The sequence below is a fragment of the Acartia tonsa genome, chromosome 2, assembly GCF_053477335.1.
Source record: "Acartia tonsa isolate MP-2025a chromosome 2, ASM5347733v1, whole genome shotgun sequence".
NCBI classification, from domain to species: Eukaryota; Metazoa; Arthropoda; class Copepoda; order Calanoida; family Acartiidae; genus Acartia; species Acartia tonsa.
Window position 1 is genome coordinate 36989107 of NC_137261.1, and position 27109 is coordinate 37016215.

Here is a 27109-nt window from a genome sequence, read left to right on the forward strand (position 1 = left end):
CTATTCAATTACCCAATTACTGTAAATAAGAACGTAATATTGATTATTGTATCAATAATGTTTCCTAAGAAAGGAGTGGGTTTATAATACAGTAATGCATAAAGCACACAGATGTGTGATTGTGTGCCTATCTGTACCAAAGACTCTTGCTAACCGCGTAATTATTGTAGTTTTCCTATACAAAGCAAATATTATAGGTCCATGGAAGTTTCATGATTATATTTGAAGAGGGTACCACCCCTCTCCACAAAAAAAAGAGTTCTCTAAGGGCGTAACCTCTAATTATTTATCTAGCAGATTCTAAAGCAACTAGACTAGCATCTGATTTACTTTAAAAACATTATGCTAAAATTAACCCTTACTCTAGCTCTCTAGAAACTCAATTAACCAGTTACTAATTAGTTTTTCAGGATGATTGCCCTTAATTAACTATTAATAGTTAATTATACACACATAACATGGGTTATTAAAGGATTAAGTAATATTCTTAGTGTAAAAGAAACAAGTTTTTTTTAGGGTGGGAGGAGAAATTGAACAGTAAAATTAAACCCAAAGTTTTAAACCTCGTTATCTTATTCGTTGGCTCTAAAAACGTTGGATACATTAATTGAATTGTGATTTTTTTTGTTCCAAATAAGTAGTGTTAAAACATTTCAACCAATGATTTATAATAATCTACGGAAGAGGTGAATTTGTGTACATCCTCTTATTGTCTATTGTCTTATCCCTTACAATACAAATACTTGTAGAGTAGCCTTGCTGTTCTAACTAAAGTTTTCTTGAAATTTATATATTCTTTATTACATAAAGTTCATTTTTTACAATTTATTTGGTTTTTGGGCGATTTTATTCAATGATTTTATTCAAGTTCAGCTCTGAGGTAGATGCAGGTCATCTCAGTTCCATCAGCCAGGTAGGCGTGGGCTGTTGCTTCGTATTTGCCAGAGGCCAACAGGTCAACTGAAAAAGATACAAATTGATTTTTTTAGTCAAGGTTTAATAAGATTATTCAAGTTCAAGATATATTTCAGAAACTGAAAATACTTTTATATTACAAAAAAAACACTTATAACCCCCACTTCTTCCTTCTGGTATACGAGAAAATAACACATTAAAAATGTTTCAAATCCTATTATATAAAGTATTAAGGTTTTTTTAGTCTGAACTAAAATTTTGATAACTGCAGAATCAATTGAGTTCACTATTAGATAGGGCCCAGGGTGGTTTTAGGCTATTTTAGTTTTGGTATAGTTTTAACCTATTTCTTAATAATCAAATACAGAGCCTCTATATGCTAGAGGGCACCCACTAGTGTTATTTTATAGTAGTAAGAAGGATTGCTAGTGCCCCACTTGAAGGCCTAAGAATCAAAGAATTTCTATTAACAAATTGAAGGAAATGGGACAATTTTTGAGGGGGGTTGTCGACATTCAACACTCACATGACACTCATTTTATTCATATACAGAGGAAAAAATTAACACTACTCTTACTTTTGTAATAAGATAAAATAGATATATCTTACCAATAATGTCAGGAAGATCTCCGAAGACAAGTTCGTATGGGTCACCTCCGTACATACCAGGGTTCAGGGGCAATACACACTCCTAAATTAAATAGATGGTTTACCTCAAGATGCTTAATCGAGCACAGAACCCTCCCCTCCTATTTTAAATAATTCAAAATAATGGGGGGTTAGTTTTTCGTGTGTTCGTTTTTTAATTAGTTTAGGTTATATTTTTTGCAGTTTAGCCCAGCAGGGTTACGGCACTGAAAGTATAGGTCCCGTAGAGTTAGGACCCAAGCAGGGTTTAGTAGTTAAAAAACTAACCCCCATCCATTAATTTTATTTTTCATCTCAAAATAAGGTATTTTGTCATTCAATTATTACTTTAAAAAAAAATTGTTATATACTCTTTCTCTATCTGTTTATCCTTTTTCATACCTAAAATGACTATCAGATTTATTTACCTGTCCATCAGGGAAGTAAGCAGGGCAAAGGAAGTCAGCTCCAACATCCAACAGAGATTGTCCATCATAATCACTAGAAAAATTAACATTCTATTAAAACAATATAAGAAAACAATTATTTTCTTCACAAAAAAAACTTCTAATAAGGCATCCAAGCCTTAAATCTGGTATTTAAAGGTTTTTATGTGTTGCATAAAAAAATCATATGTCTTATAAACAAGAATGAAAACATCCAAAAAAGTAGTTTTTACAACTTATTTTTATAAAATGGAATTCAAATATTATCAAAAGCAGGGCTTCTTATTATTTTTATGTTTCTTTACTTTAAAATAATTCATTTTTTTAAATTATGTATCTGATTTTATCATAAATATATAAAATATGGTTAATTTTGTGTAGATGGACAAGGATTAGATGTTACTAATCGAAATAAGTTCCTATTTTTGAGCTGTGTGTTTTTCTATGATTAGTCTCTTTTCAACACCAATGCCGTGTATTATTCTATTATTTTTATTTAATCCAGCGGAAATTAGTCAGATTCGGAGCCATACTGGATATAAAAAACTTACCATGATCCAATGTGAAGACCATCAATTTCAATGCAAGGGATGGGTAGGTCAAAAAGTCCCAACTTCTTCAACTTAATGCTGATCTGAACACCCTCGGGAACGGTTTCCTAAAAAACATCAAAGTTTTAATGGTAATTCAATACTTTTTGGGTAACCATATCAATTATTTAAACAGTAATGGCTCAAAATTCAAACAATTTTGAAAACTGCCTCCTTTATTTTCCAGAAAGCCAACCTTTTGATTGAACATCTTTTTGTATTAATAAGCATTAACCACACAAGGCATTCCCCTTTCTTTACATATTAATATCAAGCATCATATATGTAAAGGTAAGATATTGTGATGCTACTAAAATGTTTGAATGTTTGAATTTGTCACACACGCAACACAGCACAATCAGGAGAAACCTGTCAGTACCTACCAGGAGGTTCAGCATAACTTGGAGTGTCAGGGTCTCGCCAGAATGAATCCTGATAGGGTATGGAACAATAGAGATAGTGTTGAACTCCAAAACAGCGTTGGCACCTGACACAAAAGATATCTTAGATAATATATTCAAACTTACTTTCAACCCCTTTCTTTGCTTAAGTTTTTATCATACAAAGATAAAATAACGACAAAAAGTAAAAAGTCAGAATAATTTTTTTAGATAAAAAATTCTTTCCTAGCACATAAATAGTAAAAACAACTGAATTTGTGCATCAAAATTAGTAAAAAAATGTTAATGTATATACTAAGATTTAAAAGAAAATAATTTAACTATTACCGTCACAGAATCCATATTCAAGCTCCTTCACTCTTCTGGGAGAAAAGCTTTTAGCAGACACAACTGCCAGAGCAGCAGCAAGTACCAAAAATACCTTCATTGCCTCTAAACTTGAATAACTTCTGTTTAAGTGCGAATTAAAATTAGGCGAGTTGTGTTTTTATACTTCGTCCTATCTTTCAGTAAACATGTTTATAATCGTCATTTGAAGTTTGTTTATTTGTACAAATATTTAACACTATTACACACAAGGAGTTTAAATCCTATTTATTAAGTAACAGGAGGTCTGTCAGTTTTAAAACTATTAAACTCTGTTACCAAGAGAAACGGCCCAAAATAAACCCCTCTCATTAAAAATGCTTTCCACAAAAGCAGTTAGAACCACTTCAATTGTCCTTAGATTTAACGTGGTTAGGGCTGAAACTAAACCTATATGTATTTTAATGAAGAGGATATTTATACAATGGTTATACGAGATTACTAAAAGTGGCACAGTATAATATTTTTATTAAAAAGTTTTGCATAAAAACATTTTTTCTGTTCATTTTTATCTTATGTTTATAATATATTTTTGCGTAGACTTAAAGATAAGGAAAGGACTAATTAGGATTCATAATTGCTTCATTTCAACAAAACAAAATTAAGCTAAATTAGATATTAAATTCTTAATGGATGTGCTATACGGGGGAGCAAACCCACGGCCGTGGTTCAACACGTAGCGCATCCGATTGTAGTCGGGGAAGTTTGAATTTCGGCTTGACACCCCGTCATAAAAGACGTTAAAAATGGTTCCTGCTTCTGCTTTCTCACAAAAATAGTTAATAGGAGAATTCCTTAGCACCTAAACATGCGCAACTCATTACCATGCACAATTGGGACTTCTCAGACAAAGGTCGTGCAATCAAAGGGTTGGTTGTCTATTGAAAGTTACTTAACCTTTTATCCTTGGGGGTTAAAGTATCGCATCCCATTACAAGCGGATGATGCTCTGGATTTTCTAGATGATCACTTAAATGAAGGAGAATCCCGCCCTTACGAAGTAAGGTAAGGTTTAAGGGAAGCAAAGGAAAAATAAACTATGAAAGGTTAAAAAGAACAGATTAAACACCTTGAACATATGCTAAAATAGGTAAAAATTACATACAGAGGTAATTTTTAAAAGCGAAGCTTTTCTATAATTAGGGTCGGTCCGTCCGTACGTCCGTCCGACCGTCCGTAACGGATAGCTTTTCCCGTTAATTTTGGCACGTTAGAATTGTCCCATCGACTTCAAATTTTGCATGGTGATCCCTGTAGTAGTTAGGTACAATTTAAAAAGCGTAGCAACTCTATAATCGTTACCAGAATGTCCGTACGTCCATTTTCAACATGTTGATTTTTTCACTTTTTTAACAACAAATTTTTATATGATCCAGTTATCCGAATGATCTGAATTTTGGTATACTGATTCCTGGGACAAGAAAATACAATATTAAAAGCAAAGCAACTCTATAATCAAGTCCTAAAAATGTAAGTATGTCCTTAAACATATTCCGCATCCAGCAATTTTTCAACAAATTTACTTACAATTTTGCTTCGAGTGTTATACATTTATATTCTGATTATTTAGTTCTGACACCATTTAAGTGTTAATGCCCTTTTGTCCTACTGTTTCAGAGCTTCGCTTTTATGGATGTTGTCATCCTTGTTTTTTAACAGTTTCCCTACTATGAATATAGTTTATTTATATGCATGCAATTATAGATCAACTTAAACATAGAGTAGCTTCTTCTTTAAATTAAAAAAAAACATTTATTTATTTGTTTTATTATATTAATAAAATACATATAATAATTAATAATTAGCAAATAAAAATATTTTAGGCGACTAAAACATAAAAATACAGAATATCACATAGAGGACAGGTATAGATATAAATAGGTTTAAAATAGGTATTCGTAGCTCAAAAGCTGCAAGTTTTTGCATTTGAAGCTGAGCGTTGTTGCATATCAATAATCAGACTACCAAATAGAGTTCTTAAAACGCCGTTTTTCATTTTCAGCTTGGAAGTCATCATCAACATGGTTTTCATTTGGTGTGGCATACCTATGATTGAATAAATATAAATTATCTTATAGAAGTATCATGAGCAAAAAAAGTTTTATTTTTTTTGCCATTTAAAACATTAGTATCAGTTTCCTACGTTAAATTTGTATTGCTAAAAAGGTTAATATAGGAAGTATCTTTCATACGCAAAACAAAATGTTTCAAGCAAAAATTTTGTTTTCTGCTTACCATTATTAAAAACAATAATGTTTTATTGAAACGAACCATTAATTATGAAGGACAAATGTAAAAATTTAGATATAAAGGTTTATTGATTTTTGAAATTAAATTAGATAGAAACTAAATTGATAAAAAAATGAAATAGTCTTACCTTAAAGAAGAGCTATGAATATATTCTTGACAACATAAACAGCTACTGGAAGGCTCTCTTCTTCTTAAACGGAACTTCCTCACAGATTTTCTAATCAAGGCAAAAACATTTAATCTATTTAATTTGCTTCCCATTATTATAATTATATTTTACAAATAACTCAAAAGATTAATTAGGACTAATAATTTTATGAAAATTTGGTTCATTGTTGATTTTTAATATTATGTTTTTGAAAAACCACAGAAATGTGTTGACCTTTATCAAAATATCGAAATTCGTTGGCTAAACATGTTTTTGGTATAAATTAATGAATCTTGTTTGGTTTATAAAATCTTGCAGTTTAAAAACATTTCTATCAATGTTTTTAGTCTTGTTTATTATAGTTGAAGGTGTACATCAATTTATCTCCATAGTCTTATCCCTGATTAAAAACAATAAAAACACAGAATTATTAAGCAAAAACTCAAATTATTGAATTGCAGAAACGCTTGAGATGGTAGCGCGTTCATGGCGGTCAAATGTATGTTTCACTAACCATAGACAACTATTGAGCGATATTTTGTTAATCAATTTTTCAAATTAGACAATAAATAAAGTTGTTAGAAGGAATTGTATTGCTAAATTTACCATATTAAGATTGCAAAAAGTTTCTTCGACAATAATTATACGTATTTATTCCCAAACAAATTTTTTAATTTACAGGTTTTCCTTCTGTTCTTCATACAACAGTTTTCTATGGAGTTTTAGGACTGCGCGTTGCAAGCGGTCAAATCATTCTAGTTTGAGTCAGAGATCTTAAGGTATAAGACAATGGCCGATAAATTGATGTAATCTCAAATGTTGATCCACAAAATATCCCCTTCTGTAGAATAAAATAAGTGACTAAAACGTTTGAACACTCAACTTAATAAACTATCCAGTCAAAATTCACTAAAGTTTCCAAAGTTGGTAAGCCAACGAATAAGAAAACTTTAATATGAAACTTTAATGGTGTAATAAACAGCCAATTGTCCCCTCACTCCCTGAGTTAGAGTTAATCCTCTATTTCATTTTTCTTATTATCTGAAAATAATTAAAGAGACTTAATGAATTTTGTTTGCATATTCAATATTTTCATCTCAAATATTTTGAATTAAAACTAAAGGCAATATAAATACTATTTCCAATTAACTTTTTTTGCTGGTGTAAAGTGAGGGTTTTGGTTGGACTTTTTCTTTCGGAAGTCTTGGGGAAGCTGTCTTATCCCTTTATATGAAAAATTTGATATTTAGAATATATATCCTTATTGGGAGTGAATGTAAGTATGTATACATTATAAAGACCGTTTAATTCCTATGTCAGAACAAATTTTGTTTGGTTGAGCTAATGTTTTTATTATACTTGTGAGGAACATGTGTGATATGCATACTTTAATCATCTGGGATGAAGGATAGTATCATATTTGATCATTTTTTACTATGACACAGTGATATGAATGTGATGAAACTAAATTCTGTAAAATTAAAAAGCTGCTCTTTTTTATACTTTAAGCAAAGAATTATACAATATTTTCTTTCCTATGAATTTTATATCAAAATTGTTCATACCATTGTTTATCCTCCTATCCCTGCTGTCTACATAACTAAAATTATTCTACTTAATACCTTATTGTAGAAAGTTTTTACCACAAAAAAAATATAAAAACTATAGAAAGAAATTTAGAGTGTTGTATATGATCTATAAAACGGCTAAATAAAAACACAATTAGACAGAAAACTATGCAAAAAATAGATATGAACCAAATAGGACCATGATTGTCCGTAGGCACGTCTACACCCCTAGTTATAAAGTAGCTTCGCCACTTAAAATAATTTGAGACTTTGAATGGAAATATATCAGCTGGCTCTATAGCTATTAGACCCCCTATTTTAAAGCCACTTGAATAGTATGTTAGTTTATAATGATTATATTTTTAAGATGCGCAGCGTCTCTATACACAATGCCCCCCCCCCCACCACCTTTATTACGCATTATTATATTAAATATTTTAGGGACATGAAGTTTTTGTGTAGTATGGTTATTTTTTATTACATTAATTTTAACTTTTACTTTTAAGTTTAATTTCTATCATTAACAGCTTTGTCCTCAAGCTTCTAGTGACTTGCACGTTAAAGCTATGATTTTCATTCTGCCAGCTCTAACGACATAATTTAGAATTATATAAAAACATATAGTACCCTACCCCAAAAAGCAAAAGCCATTAGATTAAGCAGTTGATCCATTTTTATATCTAAATATAAAATTTACTACCCTTAGTTTAGAATTTAATCATTCTCTGTCTCTTGCTTGATATATTTATGACTTCTACTGTCCTTGTTTTGCTTTACTCCCCTCCTCTTGCTCTATTGTGTTAAGGTTTTCAAATATGTGAAGAGATTGAGAGTATTAACAACGCTTTAACATTGTTTAACTAGAGTATAATCGCATGGTGTCCCATCAATTTTGTAAAAAAAATAAGTTAAACAAAACTGCTAAATCAGAATAGATCCTCATAACTATGTCATCAAATGATCAAATAAGGTAATTGCAAAGCTCCATATAGCAAATAAACGAACATTAGCTGACAAGAGACTGAAATTTAGAAATAGGTTAAAACAATCACAGTATTACAAGAAAAACTTTTTATTATTTTGGCTTTAATATAAAATCACTTTTTATTTTGAGCGGAAATGAAGGCACTCCTAATCGCATACCAGGCACTTAAATACCTTAAAATCAATGTTGGTACAAATTATATTCTTTAAAATAATATTTCAAGCACATGCCCATACTATTCAAGATGTTAAATATTATGCAATTTTTAAATTTTTATGTCTATATGATTTCATGATAGGAAATTGATATTGTAATTTGATAAAAAAAAGCATTAAAATAGTCATAGAGGCGTAGCTTAAAGTTTAAGCAAATTCTGCCATGAAAAAATTAGAAATAAAAAAGATAGAAAGATAGAATACAGAAAGCTAGAAATATATACAGATAGAGAGAGAGAGAGACGATTCAAAAGAGAAACGGGAGATGGATAAATAAAAAGAGAGATGGCATAATAAAAGCGAAAGGAGAAAAAAGAGATTGAAACAAGAGAAACAAAATAGAGAAAAATAGATAAATCAGAAGAAAAAACAATTAGTTAAATCACATTAGCTTCAGATTTTGATAAATACTGAACCGATTGAGTTCTTGTTCTTTTATTGTTCCCGGATAGTTTTAGGATATCTAATTTTTATATCTAAGTTTGGTTTTAGGCTATTTTTCGTACTCCTAAGAATACAGCGCTCCTTAATGCTGAAAGAGCAGCCGGTAGTATATTAAAAAAATTGTGTTTTGGTTACTTAAACAAGGATAACAATATCGATTGAAGCACACCAACCTATAATAATTCTCCTGAGAAAGCATGAGAAAATAAATATTCAATATTTAATATTAATAAACATCAGGGAAACATTGGACTTTAAATTACTGATTTACTCAAATTTTTTAAATTATATCTATTCATTTGCTCTAAAACTTTGGGTACTTTTATTGAATTTTGATTGGTATGCTCCCATTTAATCTACAGGGTGGGTAATTTTGTTTGTCATCACTGTGGATGCATACAAATTTAACGTCCGTTGTCTTATTCCTTACTTTTCCTGATAAAGATGGAGAGTAAACAAAATTATTTCTGGGAACATAAAGGATTAGACGACTTAAGATGCATGGGGAATTTTAGGTTTTATTCATATAGGATTTTATTCAATATTCTCATTATTATTTGTTTGTGCTTTTTGAATTCATCTAAACTTTGGAGTTTGATTGACTACCCACTGCTACTATGCCGGATGCGTTCCAATTATAGTTAGGGTAGTAGATGAAATATTATACTAAGACACAAATTAAAAACAATGAGTTAGGACTTTCGGACCAGTATAGTGCAACGAAAGGTCTTGCAATAGAAGATATTAGACCCTCAAAATTTTCAATAAAAAAGTTTATCTTTTTATGTTTAATTAGATAACACAAGTAAATGTTAAACACCCTTTCCTATCTAAGACAGAATGATATTTTTTTTCCAGCGAGGGAATGAGACCGAATATTAAATTGGTCCCCATAAGATACCTCTTTCGTTGGCTTGTAACATTATTGAATCTTATTTGGGTTATAAAACTCAAGGTAATTTAAATCTTTGAAAGGTAATCTTGTTTTTCATAAATTTAGGAGTTAATCAATATTTTGTTCATTGTCTTATCCCCTAGGATCCCTGCTTTCTTATCTGAGTTTAAAGTAGGAAGTGAGACAAAATCTATTTTAATGTATTATATAACACCACAAGACTATTTCCTCATGGAAACAGGGATGAAACTTCCCTAAAAATAAAAAAGTATACATTATTTAGAATTAAACTATTGATAGAATCCAACATCTACCGTGAATTTTTCTTTTTTATTACCAAAGCTATCCTTTAAGTCAAAATGTCTGTCTGTCAGCCCGAATAGAATGCGGGACACGGAATTTTATCAACTCCTATTACAGATAGACGACTGAGACTTCTAGTCCTTGTCTGTCGGACTGCTTTTAAGGTGCTGTTACCTGATTCCAACATATCTTTTGTATTTTTGGTCAGATTTGATTTTTTGTTATATTGAAATCCATGTCCAATATAAATTTTGAATATCCCTCCCCGCGTTCCTGATTTCCTTTGGAACTGAATATTACTGTGTTACCCTACTGAGCTAAAAGTTTGCGAATTGAAAAGATTGTCTCAGGGGGGTCCCACATACAAATAAGCTTGCGACACAAAACTATGAGCTAATCTTTTTAATAAAAGAGCTAGATAGAGTTTTCAGCCCCCTTACTCTGTATTTCCTCGAAATAATGTTTTTATTTATGTTCAAAATATTTTAATAACATTGATTTTGTCTTTCTCTTTTTTCATTTAAAACTAAGAAAATATTTCGATTGTGTCCGATTATACATTTTTTAGGAGCTATTTTGTCTAATATTTATGTCGACATTATAGTGTCCGTATCTATATGTATATGACACAGCATCATTCAAGTTTAACAGAGATTCTGTACTATTTTAACTGTTTTAAAACCTTATTTAAACTATTAACGACAAATACCAGGAGTGTTATAGTCCTTATATCCATTATTTATATATTAAGTCTATTTCCTAAACATTTTCCTTTAGCTCCCTCCAACCCCTCTATATAGTCCACCCCGCTGGGCGTCTTTTCAAAGATAAGTATTAAGTATTCAGCTTGCAAGCCCTGTGTGCATCCTTTTATTCCAAAGCATCATAGCTAAAATAATCTCGTTAGGAGCGAAGCTTCTCTACTATATGATAGTCCTTACGTTCTTTTGTGCGCTCTAAATTAGTTAATACGCATGTTGGACGGTTTGTTTTGTGGTAAATTATTATCTTTTTTTTCTATCCTTAAAATGCAAAATGATTTTTACTAGGAAAACAAACGGCTTTTGTTTCTTTGATAATATCCGTTCGTATGTTTGATACTATTTTTGACATTATTATTCTTGTTAAAAATACAGCAAATAATGCGAAGCCACTTGAAATAGTTTTAAAAGTTTATTTGAATACAAAATGTGGCAATTATAATTAATTTTATGTAATTTAATATCTCTTATTAAAGTAAAAGAATTATTTTAAATTTTTTTAGCGTATTAAGCCACAAATTCAGTCGGATAGATACTAAAGAACCGTTTAATTTTTAGTGGACTGAAATGGCACCTAAAGAGAATAGTTATTTCTTCGGCACCTCGGGGCTAAAAAAACTGGTTTTAATCTTATAATTGTACATTTCTATATTCGTAGAAAGCTGGATATAATACGATGCTAGACATAGTTTTTTCGTATGCATGAGAACCGGTTCCTATCCACCGGATTCGAATGAATACGAGAAAATATTTTAATCACCAATTAAAAATGATCATTATACAGCAAATAATGGGAAAATGGAGAGAGGGTAAGTACATATACCTTTTGTAAGATTTTCTTACGTGCATTAATCGAGAATAAATATACACTAAATGTCATTCCAACGTTAATATTTAATCTTTTTATAGATAAAATAGATGAATAAGATATAATTATCTCTCTCTAACAATCAGTAAATTTTTAATTTAAATTAAAGATATTTTTTGGTGAACTATGAAGCACTAAACTTAAAGGAAAATAGGATAAAACCTTAAAATGTATGACAAATAGTTATATTCCAGAAAAGTGAGTTAGATGCTTTTGTTTCTCAAAATATTTGTCTTTGTTAATATTGTCTGTAAATAAAAATGACCTAAGAATGAGAGATAAGCTAAATTTGTCGTAAATTATTGTTTGATGTCATGTCATTTCTATCATACAGTTGCACAGGGAAAGGTATTTTAAAGAATAAAATAAAAAGAATTGTTTTAAACAAATCTAAAGCATAACTATACACGACAATACAAACCTTCCCTTTAAAAAATCATAAACTAGCCACTAAAGTTGTTTTGAGGTACATTCTTATAGCGTTAATTTCATTTTTATAAGCAAAGCCTTTTATATGATTAGAGTCTGTACGTCCGGCACAGTTAGCTCTTTTAATCAATTTAAGCATTATTAGAATAGGAAAATGAGTCCTTAAACAATAAGTACGATTTAGAAACTTTTTGACAACAATTATTTGTATAGTATTCATCTTAATTTTGGAACGATGATTCCTAGGACAACAAGATACACTATTTTAAACGAATAATCTCTGTAACTAAGTCCCAAAATGCAATTATGTCCTTAAACAGAACCCTGTATTTTCGTAATTTTGCACAAATCTTATACTTTTAAATTGACTTTCTGCTTATAAAGTTTTCACATTTTACAAGTAAACATGTTTGCTTTACCTTTCATGGATGTTGTCATCCTTGTTTTATTCATTTCTTTATTATATTCATCCCTGTCTGTTCATGTTACAAGGTTCCACAAGAGTTATCTCTCGTTTAACCAGGATGAGGATATTCATATTATAATATTCTATCTAAATTTAGTTCGCCTCTAGGCTATAGGAGCTCTGCATTCCATTTAGGAGGGTACAGGGCGGAAAACACCAAAAACAAACCCCGAATCTTTTATAAATGAAATAATACAAAACCATTTTGGATCCAATGTAAAGAATACCTAAAAAGGAGAACTAAATTGGTAAAGTACAGTGGTCAGCTAGATTTAATGGACAAATATATAAAATAATTACTACTTTATACAAGGAATGTACATGTCTTAACCTCTTTCCGAGGAAGCTTTGTGTTTTTCAAGATCGAAATTAATTTCCTTATTTACAATTTCCTGGTATTGGGGGTTTTTGTCCGTCAAACTAAGATCTCAAAAACTTCCCGCAAATTCGGAAGTCACACTTAACCAAAGTGTCATGGTTAAGACAGTACATGAATATAATATTGTGAACTTGAAATAGTTTTCTTTGTAGTTTGATTAATATCTTTCTTAGTAAAATAACACTAAGTGTCTAAAAATGCAGAACAAAACATTTATTCCAATAATTTTATTTTAAAATTTTTAATAATGAAAATTTAAAGAGACTATTTTATTTTTCAATGTTTTACAGAATAGCTTCAATGATGATGCTTTTGTTGGCTTTGTTAAAATAATATTCCCTGACCTTGTCATCTTCTTTATTTAGGATTTAGTGCAATTAAATTTTATATAACATCTATTTAAAAAAAAGTCTCTAAGATAATTAGCAATGTATTGTGTACCTTATTTGACCTTAAAAACTTAATTCACATTGTACAAGGTCTGATTTGTTTCCAAATTTAAATCTTACTAACCTAAAAGAGACGCATATTTGGAAGCAGCTCGGGCTCAGCTACGTATTGAAAATGGAAGCTGGGTGTTGCAGCTGTGGGTTGTACTAAACTAATGCGTCTCACTTGTCAATTGTACAGAAGACTGTGGTTACTTTACAGGTTGTTAAAAATGTAACTGAATACCGCTACGGCTTTTCAGACCAAATTATAACTTGTAGAGAAGGTAAAACTAATCAATTCCAAATGCAGCGCCGTCTAGTTCTACCCATAAAACCTAGAGCTGACACGGAAACAAATACGAACAGTTGTATTCCTAAATATGGGTCTTGTTAGATGTCCACTAACTTTAAAATTATAATGTAAAATAGTAAGAGATCTCTTATATATGGAGTTCAAAAAATCGTATTTTTTTTTGAAATTGTTTACATTCTCACAAGATTAATAAACAAATGCAAAAAATAATCTTTAAAGATATAAATTATTTGCTTATGCATTGCAATTATATAAGACTATTGTATTTTTCACCTATTTTGCCATCAATTAATTTTTAAATTTTTAAAACGCTTAGCTTTATATATAATAAAGTAGAAGGATGGACGTTAGTTGATGAGTAAGAATGGATCTTAGATCTCACTAACTTCTGATGCGGTTGGATTCTTTTATCAGTGAAGGTGTACGTTCTTAGAAGAAACGAAAAGGTCTTGTAATTTTCTTCTTGTGTTGTTGAAATATATTGTATTATACTTGATCAATAGTATCTGCACATTCAGGTTTTGCCAGGGTGTTTTAACCTTGTAGGAATGAGAAGGGGGCTCTTGAAACACCCTATGCCCCTCTCCCAAACAGCCATCAAATCAAGAAAAAATGCATATTTTTTGTCGTTGGTCCATTTATATTATTTGTAATATCATAAAAAAAACATTGAATTATTCAACTCTCTTAGATGCTGTGGGCGCAGCCTTTAGTGAGGATATGAATAATATTGGCTGGACACAAATATAATTCTTATTCGCTTCCTTTTTCTTTATCTCTTTGTTTGCCTACTCACTAATCCATGCTTATTGTACAATAAGAGACAAGTTCTGGGGACTATTGATTATTGTAGCGTCACAATATGGATGTAAAGTAGCATCAGGACAAATATTATGTTATCAAAAGATTTTAGAAATCACCCATAAACAATATATAGCTTCAAGCTTCAAACTCTGTCTCTTTCGGTTTATCTAAAAGCAGAGAAACTAAACTTGGGTTTGTTAAGAATTGAATGTGTTAATTGTATCTTAAGTTTAAAAAGTTATATGATAATTTGCTTTGCTACTCATAAACAAAATTGCTCTAGATACAAATATATTTATCATTCACACACATTGGTGAAAGCGGAAACTAAATATACATATAATACAAAGTAGAGTGATGTCTGTTACTCTGTCTGTCTTCATTTATTTCACTTCCGATTTTGATGAATTTTTGTTATTTTCATGAACGATACCTAATGGTCATGTATTATTTTCCTCGGGGTGAGACACCACCTCCTAAAAACACTAAAAGAAATAGTTCCAGGCTTCCAGGCTCCACCTACAACCTTCATGCGGCACTTCTTGTTCTTGCACTGCCAGATGCCAACACAAGTTCTCTTCATCTTCTCAGTACCACAGAAGGTGCACACGTACTTGGCGTGCTGAGACACCTCCATCTTCTTCACGGTCTTTATCAGGGAAGCACCATACCTGGTACCGTATTTACCGGTGATTCCCACCTTCTTGGTACACTTTGCCATTTTCAACTACTTCTCTTGTAGAAGTGAATCAAGAAATATTAGGAGAAAAGTGAAAGAGTAGCTACATAAAAAAACTTACCTTGAGGATAAAAGTGTCACGTGTCGATAGTTTGATGAACAGAGTTTTATCCTTTATACAAGAAACTGTATTAGGGGTTGTCAAAATAACCATAAAAGAAATAAGAATAAAAATCCAACTCATAGTTAGTTGATAAAATAGTAAAAACAATATAAATTTCCATGTAAATTTGATCATAAACAAACATCGTATTTTTGTAAAAGAAGAATTAAGTTATCTCAAGACTCTGTTTATATATGCTCTATAACCCAGCTTGTCTGTTTCTCCAATCATCATGTTGGGCTTTGCTACTTATGGATGCTATAATTCTTGCTTTATGTTAGTTTATGAAATGGTGTTTATATATTCTTTAAAGTATCTATTATATAGTAATAATACCAGGCAGTTTTATCCATAAACTTGATAAAATGTAGTATAATTACAATTTCGCAAAAACATTAAATGTGACACTACCTAGTGTACAGTATTGCTAGCCTGAATATGTTTGCTCATAGGATTTGAGTCTAATTGTAATTCTACTGTTACAGATCATAAGTCCTGGAGCTAGATTTAAAGCTAAGGGAATATCTTCGGATTGGAAAAATGGTTAATAAAAATATTTAAATATAAATCAAACAGGAAAATAAAAAAAACTCACATTAGGGTGTGGTTAGATTTAATTTCTCGAAATTTGGTTCTAAAATATTTTAATGAAATCCAAAAGGTCGATGTACCATATGGTTTAGATTTTTAAGTAGCTGCGCATTTTTATGTACATTAGCTATTAATACAGCTTATGACCCAGTACTCTATTTGACAAAAAAGTAGCTGTAAATTATTGCAATTAAATGTTAATCTAATGCTTATGCATTTCTGAAAACTATTTCCAAAAAAGTTAGTCTCTATTCATGAGAAAGAAATCTAATATTTAGTAAGATAGAATTATCACAAAAAAATCCTTAGTTTTCTTTTATAAACACTGGGTAATAAAATCAAGTATAACATTACAAAATAATGTTGTAAAATTGTTTATTTCTTATCAAAAAGTAATAAAATGTATGTAATCATCGACCTTAAATATCAAAGTCTATATAAATTAATAAATTCTTTAAATACATCCGAAATCGAATCGATTATACCATAAAAAAAAACAGAAGAATCCTTATTTTTTGAGTTATAATACTCTATAATATCTTTAATACAAAGTAGAAGGATGTCTATCCGTCTGTACGTCCGTCCCTTAAGATCTTGGTAACCACTGAACCGATCGGATTTTACTCTTCAGGGAATATACCTAATGGTCCTGTGGTGTTTTTAGGCTATTTTCTTGGGGGATGGGACGCCCCTAACCCCTCCAAAAACAAAAAATCCCTGCACCATTTTTTAGGCAGTTATTTCAAAATAAATGGCAGCACCAGAAATACTTAGTTTTTTTTAATTACCTCTTGGGGTAAAGCCCCTAGAGGCTAAGGGCGAAGCCGCTAGTATATATATGTATATTATAATATGACCCCATATCCACCCCAACTAAACCGAAATGAAAAATTCGAGTGTTTGTTATACGCTTTGTTAAATTAAAACTACAGAACCTAAAACTTTGAAAACTAAATTAAATAATTTAAATAACATTTTCACAAATTACAAATAAAAATCAAGTTGATTTATAATCTTCATTGTTAACCTTAATAAAAATTAAGCTTTAATCTTTTGACGATGAAATTACAGACATCTTTTTATGACAAGTGCATTTTTCTATGCAAGAATTTAAATGTTTTTTTTCTTAGTGAATATAATTCTAATAAAGAGTCAAAAACAAAGCTTAATAAAATAAAGTTAAGAAGTTATTTTTGACTGTTAATATCTTGCTAACCACCAGACTGATTAAGATACGTATTTAGAAAAGCTTCAAATAGGTCTGAGATGGTTTTAAGCCTTCATACTTCAAAATTCATGTTTTTTGGTGGCTTTAGGTTTTTTTTCTAGTACTAGGAGTTAATTCTTAAAGGGCAGATTCAGCATTCGTTGCAGATACAAGTATGGTTAATGATGGCTATTACTAGCTTTGTTCGTCTGTCAATATTCAATTTTAACATCTGTACAGCATTGATTTTGTTCTATTTATAACACAAAACAAATATCAATTCAATTGAAATAGGGGAAAACAATTTTAGTATTGATTCATAATTACAACTAAAATATTTAGGTTAAATAAGGAATGAAATGTTCTATTAAAGGACATTTAAAAGGTCATGTTTATTTTAATTTCAATTAGTTGAACGCACTGTACAAATGTTAATAATATCTACTGTTAAGTAATATGCTAGGGTGTCAAATAGGTAGGTTCTAGAGTCACTATCTTATAATATTTTACACTACTACCTACTACACTATTCTAAATTGCGCTTGATATGGTATGATAAGACTATAAAACTCATATTAAAAGAGTAAAGGGCCTCAGGATAATCCCTGCTCAACAACAAAGAATTCAACAGAGGTTCCAGAAATATTTCTAAAAGCCATTGAATTTTCTATTCTTTAACAAGATCTGAATTTGTATATAATAACTAAGTTGAATTATGGAGTAATCTTTATTTATACTTTAGTTTGATTATCAAAATAAACATAGTTAATTTTTTTTTCTTCAGTAATTCCTACACACCCCACCCGAAGGCGTGTTAGGTTAGAAAAAACCCCCCGCAGAAACGGTTTACACAGAATGTACTGGGACCTCATGGTGGTTTCAGAACATGCTTTCCCTAAATTGAGTTAGTAGCTTCCCATAGTAGAAAATTTTAAAATTACTTTTGGTGATCAAATTTTACTTTTAGTTTTAGACTACCTTCACCTAACCTGCTTTATTGTCTTAATTTGCCTTTCATTTTTATCATGTAAATTCGCTCACATTACAGTTGAAATGACAGATATTGGAGCTTTCTAAAAAGGTCTCTAACATTTTTCTAGCTCTAATACTTTTTGCGATATCTTATTTCAAAGTATTGCTGTAAAATCATCTTTTACACAGCAAAAAGTTGAAATATAAAATTAGTTATTTTAGAGTAAATTACAAGTATCTTCATTTAAATCTCTCTAATATTGCTCCAAATTGACCAAATTGAACAGTTAAGGTGCCTAAAACTATCTACATTCAATGGACAATCCAAATCCACACTTTTTAAAACTTTATAAGTCAACAGGTGTTTTAAGCTAATAGAAACTCCTAATTAATTATGATTTATGATTTTACAAATCACAGTACTTGTTTAAAGTACCTAATAGTGTATATTAACAAACAAAAAATGTTGCCTAAGAATAAATTGTTTCTTTTATTATATGTGAGATCATTTATGAAAGTCTTTTAATTACTATGTTTACTTAGTTAAGGTGGCAAAAACTAATTTTGTTTCATAAGGTTATAAGAAATTTAAAAGGCCAATAAACTATTCTTAGAAAAAAGTACTAGAATTAGTAGATTACATTTGTAAACTGCTTGGAAATGCTTAAAATTCTAACCAATTTTTGGTTTATTTTCTATGATTATGTCTATTTTTCTTAAGATATGTTTCTATTTGTTCAAAATATCAGATGATTGTGTTTTATTGGCTTTCTAATTACAAAGTGACAACTTTATACACCATAACTTACCTTAAAATCCTTGCTAAAGTCAATTATATTTCAATTTATTTTAAAAAAACAGGAAATATTTTTTCCGTTAGCATTTTTAAAAATCACTTGAGCATGCTCCTATTGGCTTATATAGTCTCAAAAAGTATGTATTTGGATTGTCCATTAAATATAGATAGTTTTAGGCACCTTAACTCTCCAATTTGGTCAATCTGAAGCAATATTAGAGATATTTAGATGAAGATACTTGTAATTTTCTCTAAAATAACTATTATTATATTTCAACTTTTTGCTGTGTAAAAGATGATTTTACAGCAAAACTTTGAAATAAGATATCTCAAAAAGTATTAGAGCTAGAAAAATGTTAGAGACCTTTTTAGAAAGCTCCAATATCTGTCATTTCAACTGTAATGTGAGCGAATTTACATGATAAACATGAAAGACAAAATAAGACAATAAAGCAGGTTAGGTGAAGGTAGTCTAAAACTAAAAGTAAAATTTGATCACCAAAAGTGATATAAAATTTTCTACTATGGGAAGCTACTAACTCAATTTAGGGAAAGCATGTTCTGAAACCACCATGAGGTCCCAGTACATCCTGTGTAAACCGTTTCTGCGGGGGGTTTTTTCTAACCTAACTCGCCTTCGGGTGGGGTGTGCCTATCATATAGAAGCCAGATTTTAAATTTTTGTCTACTTTTTCCAGTATTTTTCTAAAAAAGATGCATATTCAAGTTTATTTTATTGATTAAATCTATTTCAGCCTACTTAATATATAAATGGTTCAAAATTGTAGAACCTTTCTAGAAGCAGAAAGCATTAGTAAGGTGATATAATCTGACAAAGTCTCTGCAAATATATGTTTACTTAATTCAACTAAAATCTTATTTTTTAAAGGCGAAGCTTCTAGAAAATTGGTTAGCACATCCAGCCGTCCGTCTATCCATAATGGGTAGCTTCTATCGTCCCTTTAGGTATGTTGGCATTGCCTTATTGATTTAAAACTTGGCAGAATAATTATCATATCAGCAAGGTAAAATTTAGAAAACGTGGCAACTCTATTGTGATTTCCAGAAAACCAGACTTTTGAAAAATGATTTCTAGAACGATAATTTTATAAGTTGTTTTAAACGGATACCTTAAAATGCGCATGTAAGATAACGGATCAAGATTTAAGTATTTAATTGGTTAGGTGAGATTCAGCCATTTTTCAAGGGATTAGCCCAAGGTCTAAACAACCATGTGCATACAGGGATAGGGGGTATGTACTCTGAATAAAAAAATAAAGTTTAAAAAGATAAAAAAATGAATGATCAAGTTTTAAATAAACCTATATCGAAGTCATTCTCTGTCTGAATTAGTTATCAGTTAATTTGTTGATATAATTTAATTAAATGGTAACTTTTCTTATTATAAAGAAAATACGGGTATAGTCCCTTTCGTGGCAACGCACCTTAAGGGGCGATTCTTCTTATTTTCACAGTAGGTTTTCTCCTATTTCTAGCCCCTGCGGGGGGGGCTCTAACCTTGTAAGTTAAATGCAAGTTTATCTGTAATTAATCTATCTCTGTGAATTGGATATAAATGCAATTTCAAGTTTGAATTTCTTCTTAATAAATATACCTTGTCCTTGTACATGAATAAATGGTAGGTTTTTATCGTTCAAGTAACTTACTACCAGTCTTTAAAACCAGCAAAGCTTATATACATGTCAAACCTTACATTCGTATCTTTTTTTGTATTTAGAATTATGCATATAAATGGTTTTGGAGCAAGATTTTTAAATTGTTCAACCAAAATTTATATTTTCATTATTTCAGGAAAGTACAGTTTATAAATATAATTTGATTTTCAAAATCTGTGTATGATAAAAGGCTTTTGAAGCTTTTATCGACTTTAGTTGATTACAATCTCTATGTGTCTCTGTGATCTTAAAGGATTAGGCAATTGACCATATATTGGTATAAACTCATAATTATAATAGAAAAGTTGGAATTGGACAAAAATTCCCTAATTTTTTCAAGCTAATGAATAAGAGAACATGTTATATAACTAAAAAAGACCAGTAACATATCACCTGATATTTTATAAACTCCCTATTTTATCATTTTCATTCAAAACTTCCAAAATTTAAATAAATACAAATTGGTACATGCCTTTCACTCCCCTTGTCCTAAATTTTAAAAACATGCTTAATCTTTCTAAAACTATTTCGTATGCAGATGTATACTGTAAATCTGTGCCTCTGTTTTAATAGTGATCACACAATAACTTTCCTTTTATGTGTATTGACTACTTGTCCTGTGATTTCATTTTCTAAGTTTATATACAGGTTTTGGATCTACTGCAGTTCACGGTAAAATATTGCTGGTAACGAATATTGCCAAAAATCTATGATTTTTAAAGGCTGCTAGCTGCCAAACGGCTGAACGTACATATCATATCCGCACACTGTTTTAAGCAGCATAAGAAGGTCTATAAATAATCTGGAATAGCAATAAATTAATAATGCATAATTATCTCGCAGTGCAGAGAAATGCGCGAAAAAGGCCTATTTTACGCGTTTTTTCTTCAGTGAAGCTTTCCCTGTGCATCATTGGATCTTGGCTATTCCAGATTATTTGTAGGCCTTCTTATACCGCTTAAAATGGTGTGCGGGTATGATCTGAACGTTCAGCCGTTTGGCAGCTAGCAGTCTTTAAAATTCATAGATTTTTGGCAACATTCGTTACCAGCAATATTTTACCGTGAACTGCAGTAGATCCCAGGTTTTTGTAATCGTTTCCTTTTTATGCCCAGTTCATTTGAATATTGGTAACAATTATCGATTTCCAAGAAGGATATATCCAAGGATTACAACTCTTCACATATGATTAAGTCACCCATATTGTATAATATGCAGACATACAGGCGAAGAGAAAGAGAATTCTTCACATTAAAAGTCAGCTGTCTGTCTTTAATAGAAGCAGAGCAAATTCAATTTTCATAGATTATCACATATAAGTAAAAGTAGTGTGTTTATAGCGTTTAATGGGTTCAAATGGCTGATGGGTTGGTAAAAAGAAAGTTAATACCGGCAGAATTAAATCCTTAGGATTCTCCATTGTCCACTAACATCTCTTAAAAGGGATCACTGCAGTGTCCTAGCAAGGTTTATATAGGTATTTTAATTCATACCATCTTTATCCTTATAATAAAGTAGTGTGTGTGAACCGATATGATTCTCCTTTATAAGGTAGATTTTCATTGGTCCTGGGAAGGTTTATAACTATTTCACGGGAGGGTACCACCATCCCCCCCAAGAGAAATCACCCCTTGAAATTTTTCAAAACTTAAAAAAATACAATTGTAAGTGGGGTGAGTATCTACTCTCCCTCCCCTCAAGGGCCACAAAAGGCCTCTAGAGATAGATAATCTTGTATATATAGTTTGATGTCTAATTGAGTATGCTTTATTGTCTTTTGCATTAGGCTTGGGCAGGAACGGGAATGAGTTTACACATAAAAAAATGTTTCAAAGGGAGAAGAAGTACCAATCCTCAGAGGCTTTTGTTAAAAGGAATAACAAAACTGGTTTTTATCTTATAATTTTTCATAATATCCGTGGAAAGTTGTCTATAATACGACGCGATAAATAACTATTGTAGACTTTAAAGGGGGTCTAAATCAATTCAAGTTAAAAATGAAACCTAAAGAGTAAAAGCTTTTATGGCCTAAGAATTGTCAAGTTTTTGCATGATTAGCATAAGCTACTGAATAATCTAAATAAATTGAACACGAACCTTTCTGTTGTAAAAAGGTACCTAGGCTATTATGCATATTCAATTTAGTGCTACTGGACTTTACTAAACTGGACGTCAAACATAAAGTGGCTGAATTAGCAATCTAAACATTAATCTAACTTTAAAGGAATTTTTAGTGTGTCCATTAATCACTTAATCATAACTTTGGATTTTGGTATAATTTACAGCCTAATATCCTCTCAATAAATGCAAATTCCAAGTTTTCAAGGTATAAAACATTGGACGTATAACTTAATGAAATAATTAAATAATGAATAATGAAAACCAACTTATCCCTATCTGAAGCTTAAAATTATTGTTATAAAAGTTTAAAAATCAATTAAATAAGATCAAAAATAATCCTTCAAGTTTAAAGCGTACGAATGAGAGAAAGTGTAAAACATTAGGAAAAAGTATAATTTTCAATTCAATGTCCCCTCACTCCCTGGACAAATCCTGAAGTTTCTTTGGGAAAGTTTGGAAGGCGTCAAGTTTGTGAAAACGTAATTTTATTCCTATAATTAGCAGACAGGGATTATCATACTATAATCCAATTATTTGTCAGGAAATTAATGTCAGCAAAATATGTCTTAAAACAAATTTAATAAGTCACTTGTTATTGATCAAATATATTCATATTCTTCATAATTGGGTTCTTTGTCTTTAAAATATAATTATGGAAGACCTATAGGTATATAATGTTCAAGTTTTGGCAGTCTCTGTTTTTTGACGGATAGATTCGAACAAGGGTGACAACATCTATAAGTAGCGAAGCATAAAAATGCAGCTTAATTTAAAAAATACCTTTTCTTGGGAGTTGAAAGTGTCTTAGCTAATTTTGTATGGCTACGAACTCTGGCAAGAGTGCAATCGAATAGAACTGTGAAGGATAAGATATAACATTTATTATATTCAAGATAAGATTATTTCAAAAATTACATTGTTGTAATGACATTAAAAGTATGTATACATTACAATGGGAAATTATTTTTTTGGGATTATCTGCATATTTTTATTTGATTTCATTATGACTCTTAAACGCCACTTTAAAAACTTTAAAAAAAGATATTAGATACTCCATAAGCATTATATGACACTAATTAAAATATTTGAAAGAAATAAGGGTCTAATTTTTAGCATGACCAGTTTTTATTGATGTCATGTTCAAAAAGAGTATTTTCAAAATTATCAGGAATAAAAACATAATCAAAACATTGAAAAAAAGATATTTTTCAAAGTTAATCTAAAATAATATATAAAGATTAGACCGTTTCTTTTTTATTAATACCATAGTCCAACACCCTTGAAAAGCTTAGATCTTGTAGCTACTACTTACTAAATGCTACTAAGTGACCTTTATCAATATTACGAAATTCATGTTCCTACATCTCTGAAAAGCTTAGACCACTGAAACTACTACTTACTAAATGGTATTAATTGACCTTTATGATATTACTAATTCTATGTTCCTACATCCCTGAAAAGCTTAGACCACTGAAACTACTACTAACTGGTATTAATACATCCCTGGAAATCTAAGACCACTGTAGCTACTACTTACTAAAAGCTACTAATTGACCTTTATTGATATAATTAAATTCATGTTCCTACATCTCTGAAAAGCTTAGACCCCTGTAGCTACTACTTTACTAAAAGGTACTAATTGACCGTAATATTAGTACTGATTTCATGTTCCTACATCCCTGAAACATACTTGCTGAATGGTATTAATTGACCTTTATGAAATTACTAATTCCATGTTCCTACATCCCTGAAAAGCTTAGACCCCTGTAGCTACTACTTTACTAAATGCTACTAATTGCCCGTAATAGTATTATTGATTTCATTGTTATCTAAACCAACTATGTAATTACTATGCCATAGTATTTTAATTCAGGCAGAGGGACAGTAATATTTGAGTTTTTCTTAGTTTGGCTTGGATTAATTGATAAAACTTACTATGTTAGGTATATGTGCAAATTTGTAGTAAAAATTCTTGAAACTCAAGATTTTCCTTCATTTTATCAGTTTAATACCAAAATTTCTTACACATTCTTCTGTTATTTATCAGAGAGGGAGGGGATATTGTACTGTAAATTATAACCAAAGTCTTTTAAATAACTCTGTTTATCGTTGCTAAAAACTTTATGGATTTTTTAACTTTTATCAATTCTTGATTGGGTGATAAAAGCTTTTTTACCAATAATGTTATCTACATAAATGGTAATTTTGTTTATTATAATTGCATGGTTGTGTACAACAATCTAGCGTCCTTTAGTATCTGTATTTTTTATTTGAATGGTTATTCCTTTCTTATTTGAATAATGCCTCTTAATTTTTATCGGTCTCTTTTTCTCTTTCACCCTCCTTCTACCTATCTATTTCTCTCTCGCAAGCTCTAATTCTCGCTCCCTCTCCTCTCTCTCTCTTTCTCTCTCTCGTTCTCTCCTTATCCTCTTTTCTTATTTAATCCATCTGTCTTTATCACTCCATCTAACTAATTTGTAACTCAAATTTTCAATTTGGGTTCTATTCAAACTCTCCCCTCCCCCTCTCCTTCTTTGCCGCCCCTAAAAGAGACATTCTTATATTCAAATAACAAATAAAATTGCAATCTACAAAAAAATCACTTTGATTTTGGAAGGTAGCAAAAATATTTTTTGGGGTATAGTCCCTTTCGTGGCAACGCACCTTGAGGGGCGATTCTTTTTTCACAATAGGTTTTCTCTTATTTCTAGTCCCTGCGGGGGTCTCTAACCATGCGGGGCTAATTACCTAACCCTCTCTGGCATTCACCTAACCCAATATAACCTAACCTAACCTAAAATAACCTATAAAAAAGCCATTTTACAAATACGACGAATCGCCTTTTTTGTATTTCATTTCAAATGAAAGTATATTAATTGTTAAATTTAGACCGTTTTCATTGAATTTTATATATCAATAATAATAAGGTTAAAAATTTACTATTAAACTGGATTTTATTTAGAATTGAGTCTATTTATTAGATAGGGTAGTCTTTTTAAATTAAATCTCTAGATAATTAAAAGTATCTTAAAACTTATAGTAAAAGATTCATGAAACAAACAGAAATATTAGATGGTCCCTTTCTATAAGAATCCACACACACACACACACACTCACACTCACAAACACACATAATATAGTAGAGCTTATGATTGCATCAACACTAATACAAAGATTAACACAAATTAGCAGTGGTTCCTTTGCCGCCAACCTAAGGCTCTGGCGGCAACTCAGCGATATAAAGTCCTATACTCTGTCATCTTATTATGTATTTTGAAATCTAGTGGACAAGTGTTCTTATAAATAAAAATTAGATGGTAACAGGTTCTTTTTTCTGTCCAAACTGAAGACAGTTATGCCAGACGCATGAACTAATCATACTTGTTATGAATTTTCTCTGGACCTATAAAAGTTTCCTTAAAAATGTGAACCATATCATCTTACTTTCATGTAAAGATTTGTTTCCAAATTTTTAAACCCATTTTAGAGAAAAAAACTCAGAACTCAAAAATATTGTTAGATTTTAAAAAAATCCAAATACATTACCCTTTCAATGCCTTTACCCAATTATCCCCCCTCAAACCCCCTATGTAGTGTACCCCCCTCCCCATAGTATAATCGAATTTTCCAATAAATTTATATACATTTATTTATACCCAGCAGGGCTAACAAAATTAAAAAATCAAAAGTTTGATCAAAAATAAATCTCGAGAAATCTGTTTTTAGACTAAATCAATAACTATGAAAATACAAAAATTGTAAGGGATTTTTTGGTTTACTTTTATGTTATCTTATATTTCTGTTTAATTTTTAATTGATTTTTGTGTTTATTTTTCTTTACGTCTCTATCTCTTTTTTTCTATCTCTCTGTCAGTCTCTTTTTATAGGTATATAAATCTATGAATGTATATCCCGTACTCTAAACTTTAATTCTAAAGCATTTTTCCAATATACCCTATTATATAGGATGGTTTTTGAAGATATACTATCAGTAAATCACATGACACCAGCAGAAGAGTATTTGTACAGCATAAGTTGTTACAAGTAGTCATAAAATATCTTCAGGAATGATATCTAGTAATCTTCTGTTTATAGATTGTTTACAAGGATGACAACATTCGTATAGCGAAGATCAAAATTACCTTTATAGGCAGACAGGGAGGCAACAATAGACTGTAAATTATTTCATTCGTTGACTATCAAAGTGCTAATTAAATCTTGAATTGGTTTGTGCAAACTTTTCCACCAAAAATTAAATCTACAGAGATGGATATTTTGTTTATTATCACTGGAGGTG

General features: G+C 30.5%; 2 protein-coding genes and 1 long non-coding RNA gene across 3 annotated transcripts; all 3 read right to left on the bottom strand.

The window, feature by feature from the left end:
• Window positions 1-774: 774 nt before the first annotated feature.
• Window positions 775-3498, bottom strand: LOC145311724 (uncharacterized). Its single transcript, XM_080150694.1, has 6 exons — window positions 3307-3498; window positions 2962-3065; window positions 2540-2646; window positions 1971-2043; window positions 1525-1606; window positions 775-960 (listed from the first exon to the last, which is right to left on the bottom strand). The coding sequence occupies exons 1-6, from the start codon at window positions 3404-3406 to the stop codon at window positions 860-862; spliced, it is 567 nt and encodes a 188-aa protein (XP_080006820.1). The 5' UTR covers window positions 3407-3498; the 3' UTR covers window positions 775-859.
• A 1496-nt stretch (window positions 3499-4994) lies between these two features.
• LOC145311726 (uncharacterized) lies at window positions 4995-5902 on the bottom strand. Its single transcript, XR_013876770.1, has 2 exons — window positions 5723-5902; window positions 4995-5391 (listed from the first exon to the last, which is right to left on the bottom strand). It is a non-coding gene; the product is annotated as an uncharacterized LOC145311726 (long non-coding RNA).
• A 9135-nt stretch (window positions 5903-15037) lies between these two features.
• Window positions 15038-15362, bottom strand: RpL37A (ribosomal protein L37A). Its single transcript, XM_080151788.1, has one exon. The coding sequence runs from the start codon at window positions 15323-15325 to the stop codon at window positions 15038-15040; it is 288 nt and encodes a 95-aa protein (XP_080007914.1). The 5' UTR covers window positions 15326-15362.
• Window positions 15363-27109: the final 11747 nt, after the last annotated feature.